At 43.9% G+C, this 22,556-nt stretch overlaps 2 protein-coding genes across 6 annotated transcripts in view; both read right to left on the reverse strand.

Moving 5' to 3' along the window:
- The window catches only part of LOC106610670 (protein quaking-A), a 95,258-nt gene extending 90,899 nt beyond the window's left edge, over nucleotides 1–4,359 (reverse strand). For 3 of the 5 annotated variants that reach the window (XM_014210116.3, XM_014210113.3, XM_014210114.3), the window contains exon 1: nucleotides 3,926–4,358. In XM_014210116.3, coding sequence (XP_014065591.1) covers nucleotides 3,926–4,070 — 145 coding nt within the window. In that variant the 5' untranslated portion in view covers nucleotides 4,071–4,358. Of the gene's footprint in view, nucleotides 1–3,925 lie in introns of all 5 variants that reach the window. The other 2 variants (XM_014210118.3, XM_014210115.3) reach the window with 1 other exon arrangement.
- Nucleotides 4,360–19,037: 14,678 nt separating this feature from the next.
- Nucleotides 19,038–22,556, reverse strand: part of pacrg (parkin coregulated) — a 275,762-nt gene continuing 272,243 nt past the window's right edge. Inside the window, exon 5 of the mRNA NM_001141061.1 lies at nucleotides 19,038–19,509. Coding sequence (NP_001134533.1) covers nucleotides 19,349–19,509 — 161 coding nt within the window. The 3' untranslated portion in view covers nucleotides 19,038–19,348. The remainder of the gene's footprint in view (nucleotides 19,510–22,556) is intronic.

The following is a 22,556-nucleotide window of genomic DNA, read 5'->3' on the forward strand; positions in this document are numbered from 1 at the left end:
AATGCCATTTATGATTTTAGATGACTCCAAAATGGCGGGTATCTGGTGTATTTTTCTGAGCGCAGTACTCAGATTATTGCAAAGTGTGCTTTCCCCGTGAAGCTTTTTTTAAAATCTGTCACAGCGGTTGCATAACGGAGATGTTCATCTATAATTCTTTGAACATCATGCGCCAATGTAAAAATGCTGTTTTTGGATATAAATATCAACTTGATCGAACAAAAAATGCATGTATTGTGTAACATGATGTCCTAGGAGTGTCATCTGATGAAGATCGTCAAAGGTTAGTGCATAATTTTAGCTGGTTTTCGTGACACATCTCCTTCCTTGGAAAATGGCTGTGTGGTTATTTTTGTATATGTGCTGTCCTAACATGATCTAATGTTCTGCTTTCGCTGTAAAGCCTTTTTTGAAATCAGACAACGTGGTTGGATTCAGGAGAAGTGCATCTTTAAAATGGTGTAAAATAGTCATATGGCTGAGAAATTGACATTTTTAGATTTGTGGTTTTGAATTTGGTGCTCTGATTTTTCACTGGCTATTGTCAAAATCGTAAGAAGTTAACTTCCTTCCCCTTCCAGTTGACTTTGCTTCAGCTGTTCGGTTTAGACAGAGGGCATCTTGTCATGTGGTCAAGGTGCATTTCTGTGTGAGATGACAGTGTTGAGTAGTGCCACGATACCAGAATGACTTCAATACTAGGTTTCGTATCAGGATAAAACAAAGCATATTAGCAAGTCACACAATGGCACTTAATACAGACAAAACTCAGCTACTGTGCTATTCAATCACTGGACATCTTTTAAGTTTAACATCACTACGTTCAAAAAGTGGTCGTCTAATTGATTCATGCATACATGGCTTTTACCAATCTAACACTACCATTATGTTAGAGATTTACCTTTCAAATAAATGCTTTTGATAGACTGGGTAAATCAAGATGTAGCCAAGGCCCATTGCATTGTAATGTTCTAGCCCATTCTTCCTCAGCTCCCTACTCTTGTTTCACATTAGGCTGCATTGTGTTAAACTAGACTCCCAGTGCAGGTTAATTGGAGCACACATGGTGCACTTGCGCTATAAAGAGTACATCAGCTGTGCTAATACAGACTTCATCAGCGAGACAAATGGCAGAAGTATCAAAATTCTACAACAGGACCATTTCACATGTTCTAGCATTCAAAAAGTACAGATGTTTCAGTTTACCATGCTACACTACCTGTGGGTTAATTATTATTCTCAATATGAGAACTTTCCGGTGTACTTTCCCATAAGAAGTCTTGACAAAGACAATGCTGCTGAAACATCAGGAGAGAATTTTTTTTTTAAGTCTGTTTTTCAAGGGTATTTCCTTCAGCCAACTCCTGTTGTCATTCAGTCACTCATCAGCAGGTACCCGGGTCACCTTGACTAAATGTACTAGACAGGTGTGATTCCTATAGTGCCACTTCCTATGCAACCAAAATAGAATCCCAGGCTGTAAACTACTTCCTGGAAAAATCTGCTGACACCTCATTGGAATCAAATTATTCACACAATAACCCAAGGTTAAATAAACAAAATCACTGCAGTCTGCAAGCTGTCCTCTCAGACAGAAATCATAATGAACTGCAATGTTTATCCTCGCCACCTACTGAAACCGTGGTTGGCATTTGCATAACCTGAATGGCACGCAAATGTACCCCACACGACTAGCTTCCCACTGTGATTAATAGCAGCAGTCTACTTTATAAACATCCTGCTATGGCATGGTAATGCTTTTCCCTACACGTAGGTGACGTTTGCACTCAATTTTACAGCAGTGCGCTATAAATGGGGATGGGCTCACGCCAGAAAGTGCAAGTCCAAAGAGGGCTGCACCTAGACAGCCTCCTACTCTGGGGTGATTTTCCTCACACACACACTCAACATTTGACAGAGGGGTAAAGTTTGGGTGGCTGCTGTGGTAAGCCCAGGAAACTGTAGAGCTGGAAAGAGCAGACGGCAGCACGTGAATTGTGAAACCTCATGTGCAGCCAGGGAAGGGGGGAGGGGCTCAGCCCCAGTGTCTTAAACCTCCCCCAATACTCTTGAGTAACAAGCCCAGGGTGGTGCGTTCACTGGCCAGACTTCCAGAGCTGGCTGGGTAAACCGATTCAGCAAGGGAGAAACACTGTGGTGCCTGGTCCCTTTTCCTCCTATCTTGAGGAGTTTGGGTACATTAAAGTGGGGGGGTAGGGAGGCAGGATGAAATTCAGGAGAAAAAAAAGCCCCCAGTTTCCTGTCTCCCTTGAAAAAACAGCAGGGAGGGAAGGAAAGGGTTGAGTGAGCAGGGGTTAAAGCAACAAAAAAAAACCATATATTTGTTGTTGTTGGTAGACCAGACATGTATTAGGTTGTATCATCTCCAACCACTCCCCCAGAGATTTTTTATTATCTCCAAAACAACCTCTCCAGAATTAATTTTAGCAATGCTTCGTGGAAGTTGTGAGTTGATCTAAACTGGCTTTATGGTAGACTGGAGAGGTAGAAGCCGGCTGGGCAGGTATTTCAGATGTCACAGTGCAAACAACTTGTTTTACAGGTGACAATACTCCCTTGATTTAAACTGGTTGGTAAAAATGTGTACCATGAGGTAAAACATAACACATTTTGGTTCTATCAGTCTTCAAAAGAGTACTTTACCAGACTAGATTTAACCGAATACTTTTCGCATTACCAACGCACTATAACGCCACTAATCTTTATTTCCAGAAAAGTGACTAGACGTCAGCTGTCCATATCAGATAGATAAGGACAGGACAGTGAGGGGGAAGTGGCGCTCTCTAGCGTCACCTACTCAATTACACAAACCACACACAAGACTCCCGTTATGAATAGTACATCGGAGTTTCCCAAACTCGGTCTTGCACATTTAGTTTTTTTGCTACACAGCTATGCATTTAGGGCAAAACTGCATTATTGTATGTAACAGAAATAGGCCGCAATAGCAGTATATAGTTATGTAAACTATGGATCTGAGTGGCAGACTAGAAAATATTACGCGACAACGTGGCTGAGACGATGGCACTGACAAAGGCATGTAACAAAACACGACTATAAAATGAACAAACTACACAATTCCTACCTAAGCAGTCGACATTTTTTTGTCGTTAAACATTTTTTAGTCTAAAGACCACCATTAGCTGCAAATCTAAAAGAACCTGGAAATATTTTCACGGCAAACAACCACTGCCGAGCCATTGTTTCAAAATCCGAACCGCAACAGCCGAGGAACATTCAGATGTGGCGCAATTCCATCAGGCAGCTGATAAACAAAGTGTATGCATGTTTATCCCAACAAAAACTGTGTGTTTGATAGGCAACTTCGTCGTAAGGTCGTCCACGAAGGCTGGCACGTTTTATCCTGAGAAGTTTGCAAAAAAATTTACCAACCCATTTCACACGAGTTCGATGAAACGTGGAGACTGGCTCTCTAAAAACAAACTCTTATTCACCCATATCAAACTTGACAGGATAGCCTACAATATAATATACCATTCTTATCCAGGTTCTTCCTACAACTGAGATACACTGGTAAGAAAATGTCGAGCTAGTTTATCGGTCCTGGCTAGCTAGTGGGCTAAAAACTTTTACTTCGTCGTCACATGTAAAGCCAAACGACATATTTAGTTACAAATAAATTGAGGTTTGGTTGGAGAGAGAAAAAAAAATATCCTTGTTGAATGGTGCACGAAACTAGTTTCACTTCCTCGAAGTTCTTAATTTGTAAAGTTAAAAGAAGAAGTTGTGTTCCGCTATGCGAAACTGTAACTCGCTAGCCTGCCATGTTAGCCGGGCTATGTAGCTAGCTACCATGCCTGCGCTCTTTGCAGCAAGAATGCCCACCGAGCTTGAGGAATACGCTTTCCCTCCCATCCTCCCCATTTCTCAAGGCGGCATTTACCTTCGTCGAGAAGCCTCTCAAGGTGTGTAAAGATGCCGCACAGATTTGGCAAACTGGTCATCAACTTCTTTTCGTTCAACAATTGCATCAAATAGTCGGGACTCGGCCTCGGCCTCTCCTTCACTTCGATCTCCCCGACCATCATCTTTGCGTCGAGTGCGAGCGAGCCTCCAACAGAATCCTTTCTTATGAAAATATATATTTTTTTAAATGCTCAAGGAAGAAGAAAAAAAACTTGCAGTTCAAATCCTTTGGTCCCCCCCAAGTTTCGATCGCTGTAGTTTGACGACCCCTGTGTGCAATATCTGAATTAAGTTGTTGTTGTTCGAGCGGAGAGGGGGGAAAAATAACCACTATCTCCTCCCAAAGAGTTTGTTCACCGTGTACTCTCCTCTACTCTGCGCGCCCAGGGACGTACCAATTTAACCACTGTCAGTGCGAGCGAGTATTAACCGAAAGCGTTCGTCCTCCTCTTCACCTATTGGCCAGAATCGCTTTCAAGGGACTGGTGATTTAACCAATAATGACAAGGTACTGCACCATGAAGGCGGTGACGTGCCAATAGGTATCACGAGCTACACAGAGATTAGAGCCAATACAGTGGACGTTTAATTACAGATTTCATACACAGGTTGAACCTTGTCGTTTCTCTGTAACGTTTCTCTGTAACTACCGATATATCCTATTCAGAGCCCTAAATAGGATATTTCGGTAGTTTACAGCGAAATCAAAAGCATAGGATACTTTGGAAACATTGCAAATTAAGCATTGTTACATCTCAACACTTAGATAATGATGAATGTTTTAATTTGATGGAGATAATTATATTCAATATTATGGTACACTCCCCCTCTCATCTTCAACTGTGATATGATACAAATCTAATTATTAATATTGGACAACCAACAGTTGTATTATTAGTTGTGTGACCAAAATAGACACGGGTCATGACGTCGAAAACAGCTCCCTAAAATACCTCTCAAGGTCCGCTTTGGATGAATTAATCAATGTGACAATAATCAGTACATGCCTAGGCTATTATAACAGGCCTGCCCCTTCCTTGGACAGACCTTTCCATATCCATTGAAGATGAACTCAATGCAGATGATCAATAGCCCACACAATGGAGCCACCTGGGTCGTTCCCTAATTGTATAATTCAAAGAAACCCTGTCATGTTCTAATTTTGGCAGCTGTCGACTGAGCGGAGCCCAACTAAATCTGCGAATTTGACCTTGGCCCCTATTCAATTGGTTCACTGTAGTCTATCTGCCTTTGTGGAAGTAGTCCCTCTGCTTTGGTGTATGAATACTAACCAGCTGCACTGTGACCTGCTTTAGCCGTCGTGTCAGCCCTCAGTGATACACTTCATTCCAGGGCCACGTTCAGTTGCTAAACGTTGTCAAACGTTGCAGATAGAAATCCAGTGAATTGCACCAACATAATTCCTTGTTCTACATGTTGGAGAGCATTGTTTGTTCTGCATTAAATATTTCTATATGAATGTTCCAAAACGTGTCCTGCTGAACGTGTCCCTGGATCTATCACTGCAGGAGGGGAGATGTGATATGTTTGCCCATAGAAAAAGAATGAGGCCTATTAATCATTGTAATTCTAAAACATTGTGTTGTTGTATTATCTGTCCCTCACACTAAGCTACTACAATTAGCCATCTCAAGCTGTGGTACATCGAACAAGACAAGAAAGTAGAAATATCATTAACACTGACATACCAGATCTTAAGACATTTATCCACATGATTGTGTTGCCATCCGTCAGAGGAAAAAAGCCTCCAACATGCAATTTACGCCTGGGGTAAGATATGTGTGCCCCCTCTCTTCCAATTACCAAAGAACTGCTGTGAATGTACGCAATACCGGCTGTGAAAACACATCACAAATATCTGGATTTTTATTTTGAAAGGATAGATATCTGGATCAGGTCCCTTTTACTTAAAGGAGAGATAACACACTGGGCAATACAGGGCGAAAAAACTAGAAGATAGAAAAATAAACCCTTATTTTCTGTGACTCAGAGATAGCCAAATTGTTCATGGTGTTTGCTTTATGTTTCCCTCCCTTCTTTGAACATAAGTGATCGAGAAAAGTCACAAAAAAATCTGGCATTTATTTCAAGCTTTGAAAATTGGTTTATTTTTTATCTCCATTGGCGAGCAGGGTAATTTGTACCTTGCGCCTGGCTTTGTTTCTAAGTTGGGTCACATGCTCGTGGTGTGGAAGTGTGTGTGTGTGTGTGTGTGTATGTATGAGAGAGAGTGACTGTCTTGGCAGCGAGCTAGTGTAGAGCTGAGATATAGTGTTAATCACCCCCATTGCACCCCCAACCCCTGTGTGTTCGTATTTTATTTAATAACACGGGCTCCTTTTAACAATTAATCCAATTATTGAGGCTCCGGATTATTTTGTGAACATGCGTTCGTTTAGCTCCTTTTGAAGAGGGTGTTAAAGGGCCACTGAGGGGCCACAGTTCCTGGCATCAGAGGCCACTGCCACAAGCTAGTCAAGGAAATGATTCCAGCTAGGTTGAGATAACACTGTGATAAAGCTGTTGTAACATTCTCTATCACAGCAGTAGTGATGCTGAGGCCCAAAGGCCCTGTTAACAAGCATACACACAGCACAAAATGTGCGTAACAAAACCCATTTTCTTTCCGATTTGTGTTCTTGTGTTCTATAGCCTACTACTGGATACCTATAGGCAAATATGCTGCCTGAATCTGGGTCAATTACAGACAAATCCATGGGAGAGAGAGAGAGAGTGAAATAGAAAAGAGATGTAAGCACATTGTTTGAGAGGCTGGCGGTGGGTGAAACAAGGCATACTGTACATAACACACACACACACACACACACAGACACACACACACACACACACACACACACACACACACACACACACACACACACACACACACACACACACACACACACACACACACACACACACACACACACACACACACACACACACAACTGAACCCCAGGAGACCTCTGAGTACCTGAGATGATTATAAGTGTGTGCCTGTGTGGTTGTGTGTTTGGTGGGGAGGGGGTTAGATGCAGTGTGTGTGTTAGTGCGTGGGGGGTCAATAGTATTCCTCCATTCTCCACAGGTCGGGTGGGGGGGGGGGGTCAGAGGAGGCTCAAATTGGAGTGGCTCCTTTCCTTTCTTTTTTACCCTCTTGTTTTTTTACCCATCCTCAGCAATCAGCAGCTCCGTCAGCCTGGGTGGTGGTGGATTAGGACTCTAATCCAGTCAGCAGCGTGGCGACAGATATCACATGATGGATGTGGTTCCCCCGGCACCAATGCAGCGCTCTAATCAAGCCCCCGGGCAAGGCACTGTCTGCCCGTAAATGCCACAGGCCACAGGTCACAGGCGCAGCTGGTCGCTGAGAGTGGAGGGGTAAAGCCAAGGACTGTTTATTTTGTTTTCTAAGGCAAGATTTGCCATAACCTCCTTGACACCTTCTCAATGATATATTTGAGTCTTTTCACCTTTTCACCCTAAAGCAGGGCTGATCCCGACATAGCATTGGATGAATGGATGGATGATGGCTTTGGTGAAGAGATGGCAAGCTCGGTTTGCAAGTGTAACAAGTGTTATTGTTCCAAAGTCCTCAGATGTTACATGGAATAGCGCTTCTGTTGAAGGTCACCTTGGCGCGGTGCCTTTTTCTATTAGTGGTTCGTCCACTCGGTGGAATGGCATGCATGGCTGTTGTCACAGGGGGAGGAGGGAGGGAGGTCGATGGAACTAGAACAGCTGCAGCCACCTCTGATGGACAGCATTGATAGGACAAATTTCCCCCCAACCTGCCTGCCATTCATCAGTCAGCAGGACAAAAGTCAGCCCAATGGCACTCCAATGACCAACAGCGTCCTAAACCATGGGTCACTCTGACAAACTGGGGACAAACTGCGAGAAACAATTACAACTTTTCATTGCACATCTGAAAAGTCTACGAGTAGGTAGAGCTCTGGTGGAAATCCTGCCAATGCTACAACTGTAACCATGATTGTAAACAGGGTGGGGGTACTCCTAGCCCCACAGCAGATAAGAAAGAGAGAGAGTGTGTGTGTGTGCATGTATGTTGTCCATGCATGTGTGTGTGTATGCGTGCGTGCGTGCGTGTGTGCATGCATGTGTGTGTGTGTTTGTATGAGGCAGAGGAGTATGGAGAATGTTTGTGAGTCAAATCAAAATGTATTGGTCGCGTACACATATTTTGCAGATGTTATCGCAGGTGCAGCAAAAAGCTTATGTTTCTAACTCCAACAGTGCAGTAATACCTAACAATACAAAATAATACAGACAAATCCCCCAAAACAAAAATAAATGATATATATATATATCTGACACACGCACGCACAAATTAATGGAATCGGCTATTTCAGCCACACTTATTGCTGACAGGTGTATAAAATTGAGCACACAGCCATTCCATCTTCATAGACAAACATTGGCATTAGAACGGCCTTACTGAAGAGCTCATTGACTTTCAACATGGCACCGTCATAGGATGCCACTTTTCCAACAAGTCAGTTGGTCAAATTTCTGCCCTGCTAGAGCTTCCCCGGTCAACTGTAAGTGCTGTTATTGTGAAGTGGAAACGTCTAGGAGCAACAACAGCTCAGCCGCAAAGTGGTAGAACACACAAGCACACAGAACGGGACCGCCGAGTGCCGAAGCGTGTAAAAATCGTCTGTCCTCAGTTGCAACACTCACCACTGAGTAATAAATTGCCTCTGGAAGCAACGTCACCACAAGAACTGTTCGTCGGGAGCTTCATGAAATGGGTTTCCATAGCCGAGCAGCCGTACACAAGCCTAAGATCACCATGCGAAATGCCAAGCGTTGGCTGGAGTGGTGTAAAGCTCGCCGCCATTGGACTCTGGAGCAGTGGAAACACGTTCTCTGGAGTGATGAATCACGCTTCATCATCTGGCAGTCCGACGGATGAATCTGGGTTTGGCGGATGCCAGGAGAACGCTACCTGCCCCAATGCATAGTGCTAACTGTAAAATATGGTGGAGGAGGAATAAGGGTCTGGGGATGTTTTTCATGGTTCGGGGTAGGCCCCTTAGTTCCAGTGAAGGGAAATCTTAAAGATACAGCATACAATGACATTCTAGACGATTCTGTGCTTCCAACTTTGTGGCAACAGTTTGGAGAAGGCCTTTTCACCACAAAGCGAGGTCCATACAGAACAGTTTTTTCAAGATCGGTGTGGAAAAACTTGACTGGCCTGCACAGAGCCCTGACGTCAACCCCATCGAACACCTTTGGTATGAATTGGAACGCCGACTGCGAGCCAGGCCGAATCACCCAACATCTGTGCCCGACCTCAATAATGCTCTTGTGGCTGAATGGAAGCAAGTCCCCACAGCAATGTTACAACATCTAGTGGAAAGCCATCCCAGAAGAGTGGAGGCTGTTATAGCAGCAAAGGGTGAACCAACTCCATATTAATGCCATGATTTTGGAATGAGATGTTCAACGAGCAGGTGTCCACATACTTTTGGTCATGTAGTATATACAGTACCAGTCAAAATGTTTAAATAACACATAGAGAATAATGTAGTAACCAAAAAAGTGTTAAACAAATCAAAATATATTTAATATTTAAGATTCTTCAAAGTAGCCACCCTTTTCATTGATGACAGCTTTGCACACTCTTGGAATTCTCTCAACCAACTTAACCTGGAATGCTTTTCCAAAAGTCTTGAAGGAGTTCCCACATATGCTGAGCACTTGTTGGCTGCTTTTCCTTCAATCTGCTGTCCAACTCATCCCAAACCATCTCAATTGGGTTGAGGATGGGTGATTGTGGATGTCAGGTCAACTGATGCAGCACTCCATCACTCTCCTTCTTGGTCAAATAGCCCTTACACAGCCTGGAGGCGTGTTGGGTCATTGTCCTGTTGAAAAACAAATGATAGTCCCACTAATTGCAAACCAGATGGGATGGCGTATTGCTGCAGAATGCTGTGGTAGCCATGCTGGTTAAGTGTGTCTTGAATTCTAAATATATTACAGACAGTGTCACCAGCAAAGCACCCCCACACCGTCACACCTCTTCCTCCATGCTTCGCGGTGGGAACCACACATGCAGAGATCTTCCGTTCACCTACTCTTCGTCTCACAAAGACACGGCGATTGGAAACCAAACATTTTTATTTGGACTCATCAGACCAAAAGACAGATTTCCACCAGTCTAATGTCCATTGATTGTCTTTCTTGGCCCAAGCAAGTCTCTTCTTATTAGTGGTGTCCTTTAGTAGTGTTTACTTTGCAGCAATTCAATTATGAAGGCCTCAGGTCTCCTCTGAACAGTTGATGTTGAGATGTGTCTGTTACTTGAATTCTATGAAGCATTTATTTGGGCTGCAATTTCTGAGGCTGGTAACTCTAATGAACATATCATCTGCAGCAGAGGTAACTCTGGGTCTTCCTTTCCTGTGGCGGTCCTCATGAGATCCAGTTTCATCATAGCCCTTGATGGTTTTTGCGACTGCACTTGAAGAAATGTTCAAAGTTCTTGACATTTTCCGGATTGACTGACCTTCATGTCTTAAAGTTATGATGGACTGCACTTTCTCTTTGCTTATTTGAGCTGTTCTTGCCATAATATGGACTTGGTATTTTACCAAATAGGGCTATCTTCTGTGTACCACCCCTACCTTGTCACAACACAACTGATTGGCACAAACGCATTAAGAAGGAAAGAAATTCCACAAATGAACTTTTAACAAGGCACACCTGTTAATTGAAATGCATTCCAGGTAACTACCTCATGAAGCTGGTTGAGAGAATGCCAAGAGTGTGCAAAGCTGTCATCAAGGCAAAGGGTGGCTACTTTGAAGAATCTCAAAAAGAAAAAATATATTTTGATGTGTTTAACACTTTTTGGGATACCTCATGATTCCATATGTTTCATTTCATAGTTTTGATGTCTTCACAATTATTCTACAATGTAGAAAATAGTAAAAGTAATTAAAACCCCTTGAATGAGTAGGTGTGTTCTAACTATTGACTGGTACTGTATGTACAGTTGAAGTCAGAAGTTTACATATACTTATGTTGGAGTCATTAAAACTCATTTTTCAAACACTCCACAAATTTCTTGTTAACAAACTATAGTTTTGGCAAGTCGGTTAGGACATCTTCTTTGTGCATGACACAGATTTTTTTTTGTAGACCTCCACAAAGATCGTACTTTTTGGAGAAATGTCCTCTGGTCTGATGAAATAAAAATAGAACTGGCCATAATGACCATCGTTAAGTTTGGAGGAAAAAAGTAGGAGGCTTGCAAGCCGAAGAACACAATCCCAACCGTGAAGCATGGGGGTGGCAGCATCATGTTGTGGGGGTGCTTTGCTGCAGGAGGGACTGGTGCACTTCACAAATTAGATGGCATCATGAGGAAGGAGAATTATGTGGATATATTGAAGCAACATCTCAAGACATCAGTCAGGAAGTTAAAGCTTGGTCGCAAATGGGTCTTCCAAATGGACAATGACCCCAAGCATACTTCCAAAGTTGTGGCAAAATGACTTAAGGACAACAAAGTCAAGGTATTGGAGTGGCCATCACAAAGCCCTGCCCTCAAAACTATAGAAAATTTGTGGGCAGAACTGAAAAAGCGTGTGTGAGCAAGGAGGCCTACAAACCTGACTCAGTTACACCAGCTCAGTCAGGAGGAATGGGCCAAAATTTACCCACGTTAAACAATTTAAAGGCAATGCTACCAAATACTAATTGAGTGGATGTAAACTTCTGACCCACTGGGAATGTGATGAAAGAAATAAAATCTGAAATAAATCATTCTCTCTACTATGATTCTGACATTTCACATTCTTAAAATAAAGTGGTGATCCTAACTGACCTAAAACAGGGAATTTTTACTAGGATTAAATACCAGGAATTGTGAAAAACTGAGTTTAAATCTATTTGGCTGAGGTGTATGTAAACTTCTGACTTCAACTGTATGTGTGTGTATATAGTGGTGTGTATAAACATTATGGACAGTATATGAATAGAAAAGGTGTGTACATCTTGAAGACCAATCTAGCCTTAATGGCCTTAATCTCCACCCCGCACAGCCAGAAGAGGACTGGCAACTCCTCAGAGGCTAGTTCCTCTCAAGGTTTCTTCCTAGGCTACTGCCTTTCTAGGGAGTTTTTTTCTAGCCACTGTGCTTCTACATCTGCAGTGCTTGTTGTTTGGGGTTTTAGGCTGGGTTTCTGTATCAGCACTTTGTGACATCTGCTGATGTACATTTGATTTGATTTGTACAGCAGTAGTTATATAGGATGAGGCTTGACTAGAATACAGTATATACATATGAAGTGGTTAAAACAGTATGTAATCATTGTTGAAGTGACCAGTGTTCAATGACTATGTACATAGGGCATTAGTCTCTCAGGTGCAGGGTAGAATACCGGGTGGTAACAGTGGCTAAGTTCAGGGCAGGGTACTGGGTGTTGGCCAGCTAGTGGTGACTATTTAACAGTCTGATGATATGGAGATAGAAGCTGTTTTTCAGTCTCTTCGTCCCAGCTTTGATGCACCTATATTGTCTCCGCCTTCTAGATGGTAGCGGGGTGAACAGACTGTGGCTCGGGTGGCTGAGGTCCTTGATGATCTTGTTGGCCTTCCTGTGACACCAGGTGCTGATGTCCTGGATGGCAGGCAGTGTGCCCCCAGTGATGCGCTAGGCTGACCCCACCACCCTCTGGAGAGCCCTGTGGTTGCGGACAGAGCAATTGCCGTACCAAGCGGTGATACAGCCCGACAGGATGCTCTCAATGGTGCATCTGTAGAAGTTCATGAGAGTCTTAGGGGCCAAGGCGAATTTCTTCAGCCAAATTTAATAAGACCTGCGGGTGAGGGAGAGGGCACCTGGAGTGAGAGCCTCCTCACTGATCACGTCCTTCCAAGGAGAAGAAGGGTTGAACGTGTAGTGAAGTCTCCTGTGAGATTTGCATACAGACTGTTCACCGATAAGAAAAACACACTATATTGCTACACATGTAGGTCAAAAAATAAATAGGATGGAGAGATTGTATTGGTTATAGCGGCGTCTCTGTTTATTAACATTTAGGAGGCATTTCAGAAAGTACTAGGAGGCAAACGTAATACGAGCTTCCTTGAGAAAGTGTTCCCCCCTTATCCTATTCTTGAATTGAATTAAACCTCAGATCTGACACCTGGTGCATTGGCACCGGAGATAAATAAATCTCCATTGTGCCCGCGCAAAAACGTCCACGTGCTCAGAGGCTCTGCTCGTAGCATGTGGCCTCTGCCAGACTTACTTGAACAAGATGAATTGTTCCCAGTGGGCCGTTTATTTCATTTGCGCCGCCCTCCCCTTCCTTCATTGTTACTTCTATCCGCCTTTTGAGACCAGCTTTCTGAGACACATTGCTGCACTGAACTGCGTTAAGGAGGTCAGTGGGTTTGGAGTGTGCTGTGGTGCAGGTATGCCACAACTGGCTAGGATCACCACAATGCCAGCCAGTAGTCACTGTAGGTAAACCTTTATAAGCACAACAAAACATTTTTTTATTTAACTAGGCAAGTCAGTTAACAACAAATTCTTATTTACAATGACAGCCTACTGTGGAACAGTGGGTTAACTGCCTTGTTCAGGGGCAGACAACATATTTTTACATTGTCAGCTCAGGGATTCAAGCCAGCAACCTTTCAGTTACTGGCCCAACGCTCTAACCACTAGGCTACCTGTCGCCTAGCGATGTGTGTAGGTGGATATTGCAAAAAAGTTTCTATAATATGGTGTAGAACAAACAATGAGATGAATAGGGAGAAAGATACAGATAGAAACAGGTTCAATCACACACAGTTTGTTTGTACAGAGAAGTGAGCCACAGTTGTGTCGTAAAGGTCCAGTTGTCAGCAATCCTCTAGCTTTGTTCTTTTTTTCCGGTCTGGTTGAGTGTGTGAGAGGAGCTAGCCGGGTGCAACCTGCGGTCCTATTCTGCAGCTGACTGACTAGACAGCTCACTCCCCACCAGGTGACACAACAGCCCCTGTCCCCCTCTTTCGGGATCCATTTCTCTCTTTCCAGGAGTCCTCCTCGCCACTGTCTCTATACCTCTGCCTTTCCACACACACACACACTGCCGCAATCTCTCTGTCTCTTGCTCTCTCTATGTCTCGCTCTCCCTTTCCCTCACGCTTTCTTTGTCTCTCTATCTGTTTCTCTCCCTCTCATTCTTTCTCTCTCTTCTTTCCATATCTTACGCTCTCTTTTTCCCCCTTTCTCTCTCTCAGACACTCCTATTCGTTCACAGCGCACAACTGGGCTATTTCCATTGCCTTTGTATCGCTCTGTTGGCTCACCGTTACAAAAGCCTTTGTTCGCCTGCCACCGCTATGATGCGGCAAGACGGAGACACACCAAGGACACACTTGAGCTCTGTGAAAGTGACCTTCTGCAGCAGAGCGGCCAGCGAGCTAATGGAACAAGAGCTAACAGCGTAGCATGGCATTAGCTCTAGCTGGGCCAGTTGTAGGGGGGGTTTATTGCCACTCAGCGGGCCGTGGAGGCAGCTGTCGAGGGCAAAGTTGGTAGCGCTGAGTGACTGCACCCACCAGGAATGCCCAGGGTCTGGGGTGACCCTCCAGGGGCTCACATTGCAGCACAGAGTAAGGATAAGGCCAGGTTGGGGATTAGGGAAAGCTATTTCCCTCTTCCAGGAACAACCCTGTCCCAAAGGTGGAAGAGGGCCAGAGAGCAGAAATGCCGGGGCACTCATTGGGCAATGGGCATGCCTATAGTGGGTTGTTGTAGGACTCGAGGGACGGTTACATTAGGACCCAATGGGAAGGCTTCACTCACATTGCATAGGTGTCAGATCCTTGCTTTGCTCTGAATTCTTTCCATGGATGTGCTGAATGTTTGTACACATAAATCATAAATATTGAAGTCTGTCAAACCAGATCAGTGCTTTCTTTACAGTACTGTAGTTTCTCTCCCACATTTTTCAGTGTTTCTTTTTCTTACACACACACACACACACACACACACACACACACACACACACACACACACACACACACACACACACACACACACACACACACACACACACACACACACACACACACACACACACACACACACACACACACACAGCTTTACAATGCTAACATTATAGGAAACCTTACACGGCACAAATACTATCAGCAACTTCATACCTTGGATTTGGGGCTTGGGCTATTTTAGCAAAGCCAGAGAATTTCCTTAATATTCTCAACGCACATACAGTGAGGGAAAAAAGTATTTGATCCCCTGCTGATTTTGTACATTTGCCCACTGACAAAGAAATGATCAGTCTGTAATTTTAATGGTAGGTTTATTTGAACAGTGAGAGACAGAATAACAACAACAAAAAATCCAGAAAAATGCATGTCAAAAATGTTATTAATTGATTTGGATTTTAATGAGGGAAATAAGTATTTGACTCCCTCTCAATCAGAAAGATTTCTGGCTCCCAGGTGTCTTTTATACAGGTAACGAGCTGAGATTAGGAGCACACTCTTAAAGGGAATGCTCCTAATCTCAGTTTGTTACCTGTATAAAAGACACCTGTCCACAGAAGCAATCAATCAATCAGATTCCAAACTCTCCACCATGGCCAAGACCAAAGAGCTCTCCAAGGATGTCAGGGACAAGATTGTAGACCTACACAAGGCTGGAATGGGCTACAAGACCATCGCCAAGCAGCTTGGTGAGAAGGTGACAACAGTCGGTGCGATTATTCGCAAATGGAAGAAACACAAAAGAACTGTCAATATCCCTCGGCCTTGGGCTCCATGCAAGATCTCACCTCGTGGAGTTGCAATGATCATAAGAACGGTGAAGCATCAGCCCAGAACTACACGGGAGGATCTTGTCAATGATCTCAAGGCAGCTGGGACCATAGTCACCAAGAAAACAATTGGTAACACACTACGCTGTGAAGGACTGAAATCCTGCAGCGCCCGCAAGGTCCCCCTGCTCAAGAAAGCACATATACATGCCTGTCTGAAGTTTGCCAAGGAACATCTGAATGATTCAGAGGACAACTGGGTGAAAGTGTTGTGGTCAGATGAGACCAAAATGGAGCTCTTTGGCATCAACTCAACTCGCTGTGTTTGGAGGAGGAATGCTGCCTATGACCCCAAGAACACCATCCCCACCGTCAAACATGGAGGTGGAAACATTATGCTTTGGCGGTGTTTTCTGCTAAGGGGACAGGACAACTTCACCGCATCAAAGGGACGATGGACGGGGCCATGTACCGTCAAATCTTGGGTGGGAACCTCCTTCCCTCAACCAGGGCATAGAAAATGGATCGTAGATGGGTATTCCAGCATGACAATGACCCAAAACACACGGCCAAGGCAACAAAGGAGTGGCTCAAGAAGAAGCACATTAAGGTCCTGGAGTGGCCTAGCCAGTCTCCAGACCTTAATCCCATAGAAAATCTGTGGAGGGAGCTGAAGGTTCGAGTTGCCAAATGTCAGCCTCGAAACCTTAATGACTTGGAGAAGATCTGCAAAGAGGAGTGGGACAAAATCCCTCCTGAGATGTGTGCTAACCTGGTGGCCAATTACAAGAAACGTCTGACCTCTGTGATTGCCAACAAGGGTTTTGCCACCAAGTACTAAGTCATGCTTTGCAGAGGGGTCAAATACTTATTTCCCTCATTAAAATGCAAATCAATTTATAACATTTTTGACATGCGTTTTTTGGGATTTCTTTGTTGTTATTCTGTCTCTCACTGTTCAAATAAACCTACCATTAAAATTATAGACTGATCATTTCTTTGTAAGTGGGAAAACATACAAAATCAGCAGGGGATCAAATACTTTTTTCCCCCACAGGAAAACCTGAACACCCAAATACAGAGATATTGCAAAACGTTTGAATAAAGTGTTGATCAATATTAAACTCCAAACAGGCCAAAATTTCACAATAGGCAGTGAGTGAATCAAACGAACCCTCTAAAATCATCTGGAATAAAAAACATTCAAATCCTTTTTCTATAAGTTGTAGAGGACAAAGTCTTGCAGCTTTAAACGATTTTCTCAGTTTTGGGAACAAAGCGCTTCTAGGTTTTTGGATTGGCACATAGGGTGACAAAGTGAAAAATAGCTCATTATACTTCAAGAGGGAAGTTAGACTATGATCAGCAGCAGTGGTCTCGGAAATGAATGTTGCTCTTTTAAGGTGACCCATTTCATTTCGAGAACACAAAAACAAAAATTCAACTCATTTCATTTCACGCTGGGCCTTCCACGCCAGTGACCCGGTCTGAGGCAAATCAGACGCAGTCTAGTGCAAAGCTTCAGATGAGGCCAAATAATGCCTTATTTGCTCTCTTTTCATGCTCGTTTCAGTTTGCACTCCCCTTGCATGAACAGCTCTTGCTCTGTTGCTTGGCTCTAACATTTGGATGTAGAAGGCCAATACACTGCCTAGATTTGATGCTAGTAGGGTTTATATGGGTGTTACTACTCTGATCTATTGGATGCCAGTGTGTGTGTGTGTACGTGTGTGTGTGTGCGTGTCTGCATTACTGATCAGCCCTGCTGGAGGCCAATGTCAATTTCCGCTTCTGCACTCTCACCTACCTAAATGAGCATTGGTCCAGATTGATCGACACACAATACAGACTCTATTTGACACAGATTAGTTCTTTTGATGTGACCTAATCGAGCTCAAAACAGACCCTTTGTGTGGAGAAGAGAAGTGGAGTCGGACTCAAATTATGAAGTTGTAGCACTGAGCTGCGAGGTACACAGTGAACTGATCCAGTCATGGAGTAGTGGAGAAACCCTACTGTTATGAGAAGGGATATTTTTAAACCATGAATGATAGACTTACTGTATTAAGCATCAACAACATATACACCTTTGGCAGAGACATACAAAGCACCCAAACGTATGAGCAATAACATGTTATGAAGTTGTCTCGTGCCAAACTTATTTTCTCCGTGCAGCTGTAAAGATGCTTTGTGGTAGACGTTAGTTACAATGAGAGCTGGGGCGAGTGCCTTTGTGAGCGTCTTTCTCCGGTGAGTCGGCGTGGTGCGATGTGAGCAGCAGTCGGACTAATTCTGCCATTGTTGTCGGGGAGAGGCTCTTATTGAGTGGGAATCTAATTAAGTACTGTACTCTAGGCTACAACAAGGCAAGCCTTTAGAGAGAGGACTGACGAGACACAATGGTGGTGCGACTGGGTTGGTGCGAGAGGCAATGCTGTAGAATAAACGGGCTTGTGTTGCTTCCCTACCAGGTCACAGTGGAGTGTGTTGGAGGTAAACAACATGCACACGTACGTGCACATGTACGCACAGGTATGAATACACACATGCATAAGTACGCATTCACACAGTCTCACACTCACACAAACGCACATGCTGTGTGTGTCTGGTATACGGTTCAAAGGCAAAAAAAGCAGGTTACTGTGTTCTGTGACAACGAGTGAGCAGCACCTAGGAATGCTGCTAGCCCTCATTCCACCAGGCATGTCCCAACATGTTTGGGCACGCTCCACCATGGGAAGGAGGGCGGAGATTTTCCAGCAGCAGTAGTAGTAGGGGTCCGACTTGCCTTCCGTTCTACACAATAACACTATTATTACAAGTATTACTATTATTATTATTATTACATTCATAACCCGTTGCTATGATATATGGCAGGGGTATTCAAATCTTACCGTACAACGTCCGGACTACCACTGGTTTTCTGTTCTACCTGATAATTAATTGCACCCACCTGGGGGACAAAAAGCAGTGGAACTGGTTTCAAGGTTCAGATTTGAATTTCAGGGATATACTGTAAGATTTTTTTTTGTAATAATTGGGTCCAGCTGCATATTGACTATTTCAGCAGTTGTTATGTGAAGGTATTTTTGAGTTGTGCCAAAAGGGTCAAATGTACATGTGCATAGATTTACTCTCATTCACAGGAACATAACAAAAAGTAGTAGCTAGAACTAGTAGAAAAGAGCAAGTCGTTTAGTATCTAGTCTACACCAAAGAGAAAACCCATTAAAATACAGCAACACATAGGAAGATGGATCTGACAATATTGCTTTTAATGAGAATTCATTCGAGTGAGTGTTATTTTGTTCTGTTTTTGAACCCCGTTCACAAGTGAAGTGACAAAGAACTGACAAAGAAGTGTATGACAGTTGTAGAAATATACAGTGCACATTCCCAAATTACACAGACAGGGTGAAAAATAATAATGACTTGCGGTTAGTAATTTAATGGGTCACAAAGGTAGTGTAGAGAGAGGTTGGCTCAAGTTAGGTTGAGTTGGGGAGGGGAAGAAAGGGTTGGGGGTGAGATAGTGATGTTAGGTCTTTGCGGCGGTGTCCATCCAGCTAGTTGAGCATGCAGGACTCGTAGGTGGGCACCATGTATTTGATGTTGATGAAGGCGTCCTCACCCCCGTAGCGCTCAAACACCTCCAGGGTCTCCTGGATCAGGTCGCCGATGTTCTCCCTCTTCTGCTGGCTGTAGTCGATGCCGTCTCCCGAGTTGACTGTGGAGATAGAAAGAGAGAGAGGCGAGGTGTTAGATCATTGTCTGAGATCTATGCATGTACACACACAACACACACACACACACACACAGATACAGTAGGTGTTATGGGCTGAGAGGGGAGAAACAGTGAGCATTGTTGTCACGGCAGCAGGACTGCCTCTAAGAGAGTGATACAGAAATACATTTCACCAGGCCACGCTAAATCTGATGCCGCAGCTAATGAGATGTTTCAAACACAATGCTGCCCACTGAATTCAATTTGCATTTCTTTAGCTCTCTTTCCACCTGTCTCTCTCTCAGCCTCTCTCTCTCTCTCTCTCTCTCTCTCTCTCTCTCTCTCTCTCTCTCTCTCTCTCTCTCCTCTCTCTCTCTCTCTCTCTCTCTCTCTCTCTCTCTCTCTGTGTGTCTCTCTCTCTCTCTCTCTCTGTGTGTCTCTCTCTCTCTCTCTCTCTCTCTCTCTCTCTCTCTCTCTCTCTCTCTCTCTCTCTCTCTCTCTCTCTCTCTCTCTCTCTCTCTCTCTCTCTCTCTCTCTCTCTCTCTCTCTCTCTCTCTCTCTCTCTCTCTCTCTCTCTCTCTCTCTCTCTCTCTCTCTCTCTCCCTCTCTCACAAATGTAACATCATGACCAAAAGCATGATGAACCTGTAGCGTACAGCAATGTAAATCACATCCTTTGTTAAAGGTTATTCATCTATTGTGGTGTTGTTCCAAACTGGGCATGCTCAGTGACCTGAGGCATAGTGGTGTTCCCAAGGCAGCCGAGCGTGTGTGTGTGTGTGTGTGTGTGTGTGTGTGTGTGTGTGTGTGTGTGTGTGTGTGTGTGTATGAGTGAATATAAGGTGAGCCCGCATTACCTGTATGTCTGTTTATCTCTCTGTCTCTGTCAGATTCAACTGGGAGTCAGCAGAGGAGCGACAGCACTACCACAATCTCTCACCCTCCTAGTATTTATGTAAGGCCCATTGTGGTCCAGTGACAAGGAGGCCATAGAGCACAGCCATAAAACTGTCCCTGAGGAAGATGTGTGTGTGTGTGTTGTGTGGTCGCGGTAGACAGGGGATAGAGAATATGAAACACACACAGCCCACTGCCACAAAAAAACAGGGACTAGCTACAGTACAGTACACTGGAGCCTGACTGCTATTACTGCAAATGGTAGAGCCACACACACACACACACACACACACACACACACACACACACACACACACACACACACACACACACACACACACACACACACACACACACACACACCTTGCTGTCTACTAGAAAAGAACGCAGGCCACAGCGCTGAGGAAACTTGTTATCAAAAAACCTTCCTGAAGTGTCCTTCCACCCCCTCCCTCCCCTCCCCCAAAATAGTCTCTGATTGATACTGTAACTTTATCAGGCCACTGCAAACTGCCAATCTCCTGCTGCCGCACTTGAGACACTAGGCAGGGCTTTTCTAAGGGAGTTCAATCAGGAAGGAATGAAACCCACACAGACAGATACAATCAGCCTCTGGTAGTTGGTTGTAGGCAAATTATGTGGCACAAGGATTTACGAATGTTTTACCTGCCAAAAAGACATTTGGAGAGTTGTTCTTTAACACGCAAGTATGCACTCACACACGCAAACACACACACACAGTCTCACACACACACAGTCTCACACACACACACACAGTCTCTCACACACACAGACACACACACACACACACACACACACACACACACACACACACACACACACACACACACACACACACACACACACACACACACACACACACACACACACACACACACACACACACACACACACACACACACACAGCTTTACAATGCTAACATTATAGGAAACCTTACATGGCACAAATACTATCAGCAACTTCATACCTTGGATTTGGGGCTTGGGCTATTTTAGCAAAGCCAGAGAATTTCCTTAATATTCTCAACACACATATAGGGTATCAGGAAAACCTGAACACCCAAATACAGAGATATTGCAAAACGTTTGAATAAAGTGTTGATCAATATTAAACTCCAAAACACCCAACAGGCCAAAATTTCACAATAGGCAGTGAGTGAATCAAATGAACCCTCTAAAATCATCTGGAATAAAAAACATTCAAATCCTTTTTTCTATCAGTTGTAGAGGACAAAGTCTTGCAGCTTTAAACAATTTTCTCAGTTTTGGGAACAAAGCGCTTCTAGGTTTTTGGATTGGCACACAGGGTGACAAAGTGAAAAATAGCTCATTATACTCATTATACACACACTGTGCAGGTATCCCTCCCTTTGTCGTGGCAGAAGGGAGAGTTTCAGTATTTGCCGTAGCCAGGAGTGATTTGTGATTCAGAACATATAGAGATATCATGGGAACACATTGACCGCACACTAGACACTGAAAGTGATAGGCACTCCACCTGAGAGTGAGAGAGAGAACGAGAACAAGAAAGAGAGAGAGAGAAAGCCTACCTGCCTGTTCTTCCCATTTCAAGTGGGACCCCTCGCGCCCCTCGCTCACAAGCCCAATTAGGACTGAAGAGAAGCTCTGAAAAGCCTTCTCTCACTCCCTCTCTGTCCCTTTTTTTTCTCCTCAATCTTTCTGTTCTCACCTCTCTGCTAGCTGCTCGTTAAAACCAAAATAGGGCTAGTCACATAAAAAGAAGCCTGTTAAGCAATAACTGTTTGGCAAACTTAGAACTCCGTAGCCTGCTAGGCTGATAGGACTCTGTGTTCCGTGTGTTTCTCTAAAGGTTTGGGATTATTCCTCAGCTCTCTTTCTCTCCTCTTTTTATAAACTTTTAGTTTGATACATTTTTAATACATGTGCAGTAAGTAGGCTGCCTATAGTACAGGTTGTGGATAGTACCAAAGGGAGAATACAGTATAGTATAGCCTAAAACCTTTTTAAATAACCTTCAGAGGCTAGAATAGAGGTTTCCCAGTCTAGCTAGGAAAAATTGCTTCGCTGCTATTCTATCCAAGTCCACGCATTCAGCTTTGCAAAGAAGATGGAACAAAATTACTAAGGAGGAAACGTCTCCTGCCAAAGTC

The sequence above is a fragment of the Salmo salar genome, chromosome 09 (assembly GCF_965601325.2).
Source record: "Salmo salar chromosome 09, fSalSal1, whole genome shotgun sequence".
Lineage (NCBI taxonomy): Eukaryota > Metazoa > Chordata > Actinopteri > Salmoniformes > Salmonidae > Salmo > Salmo salar.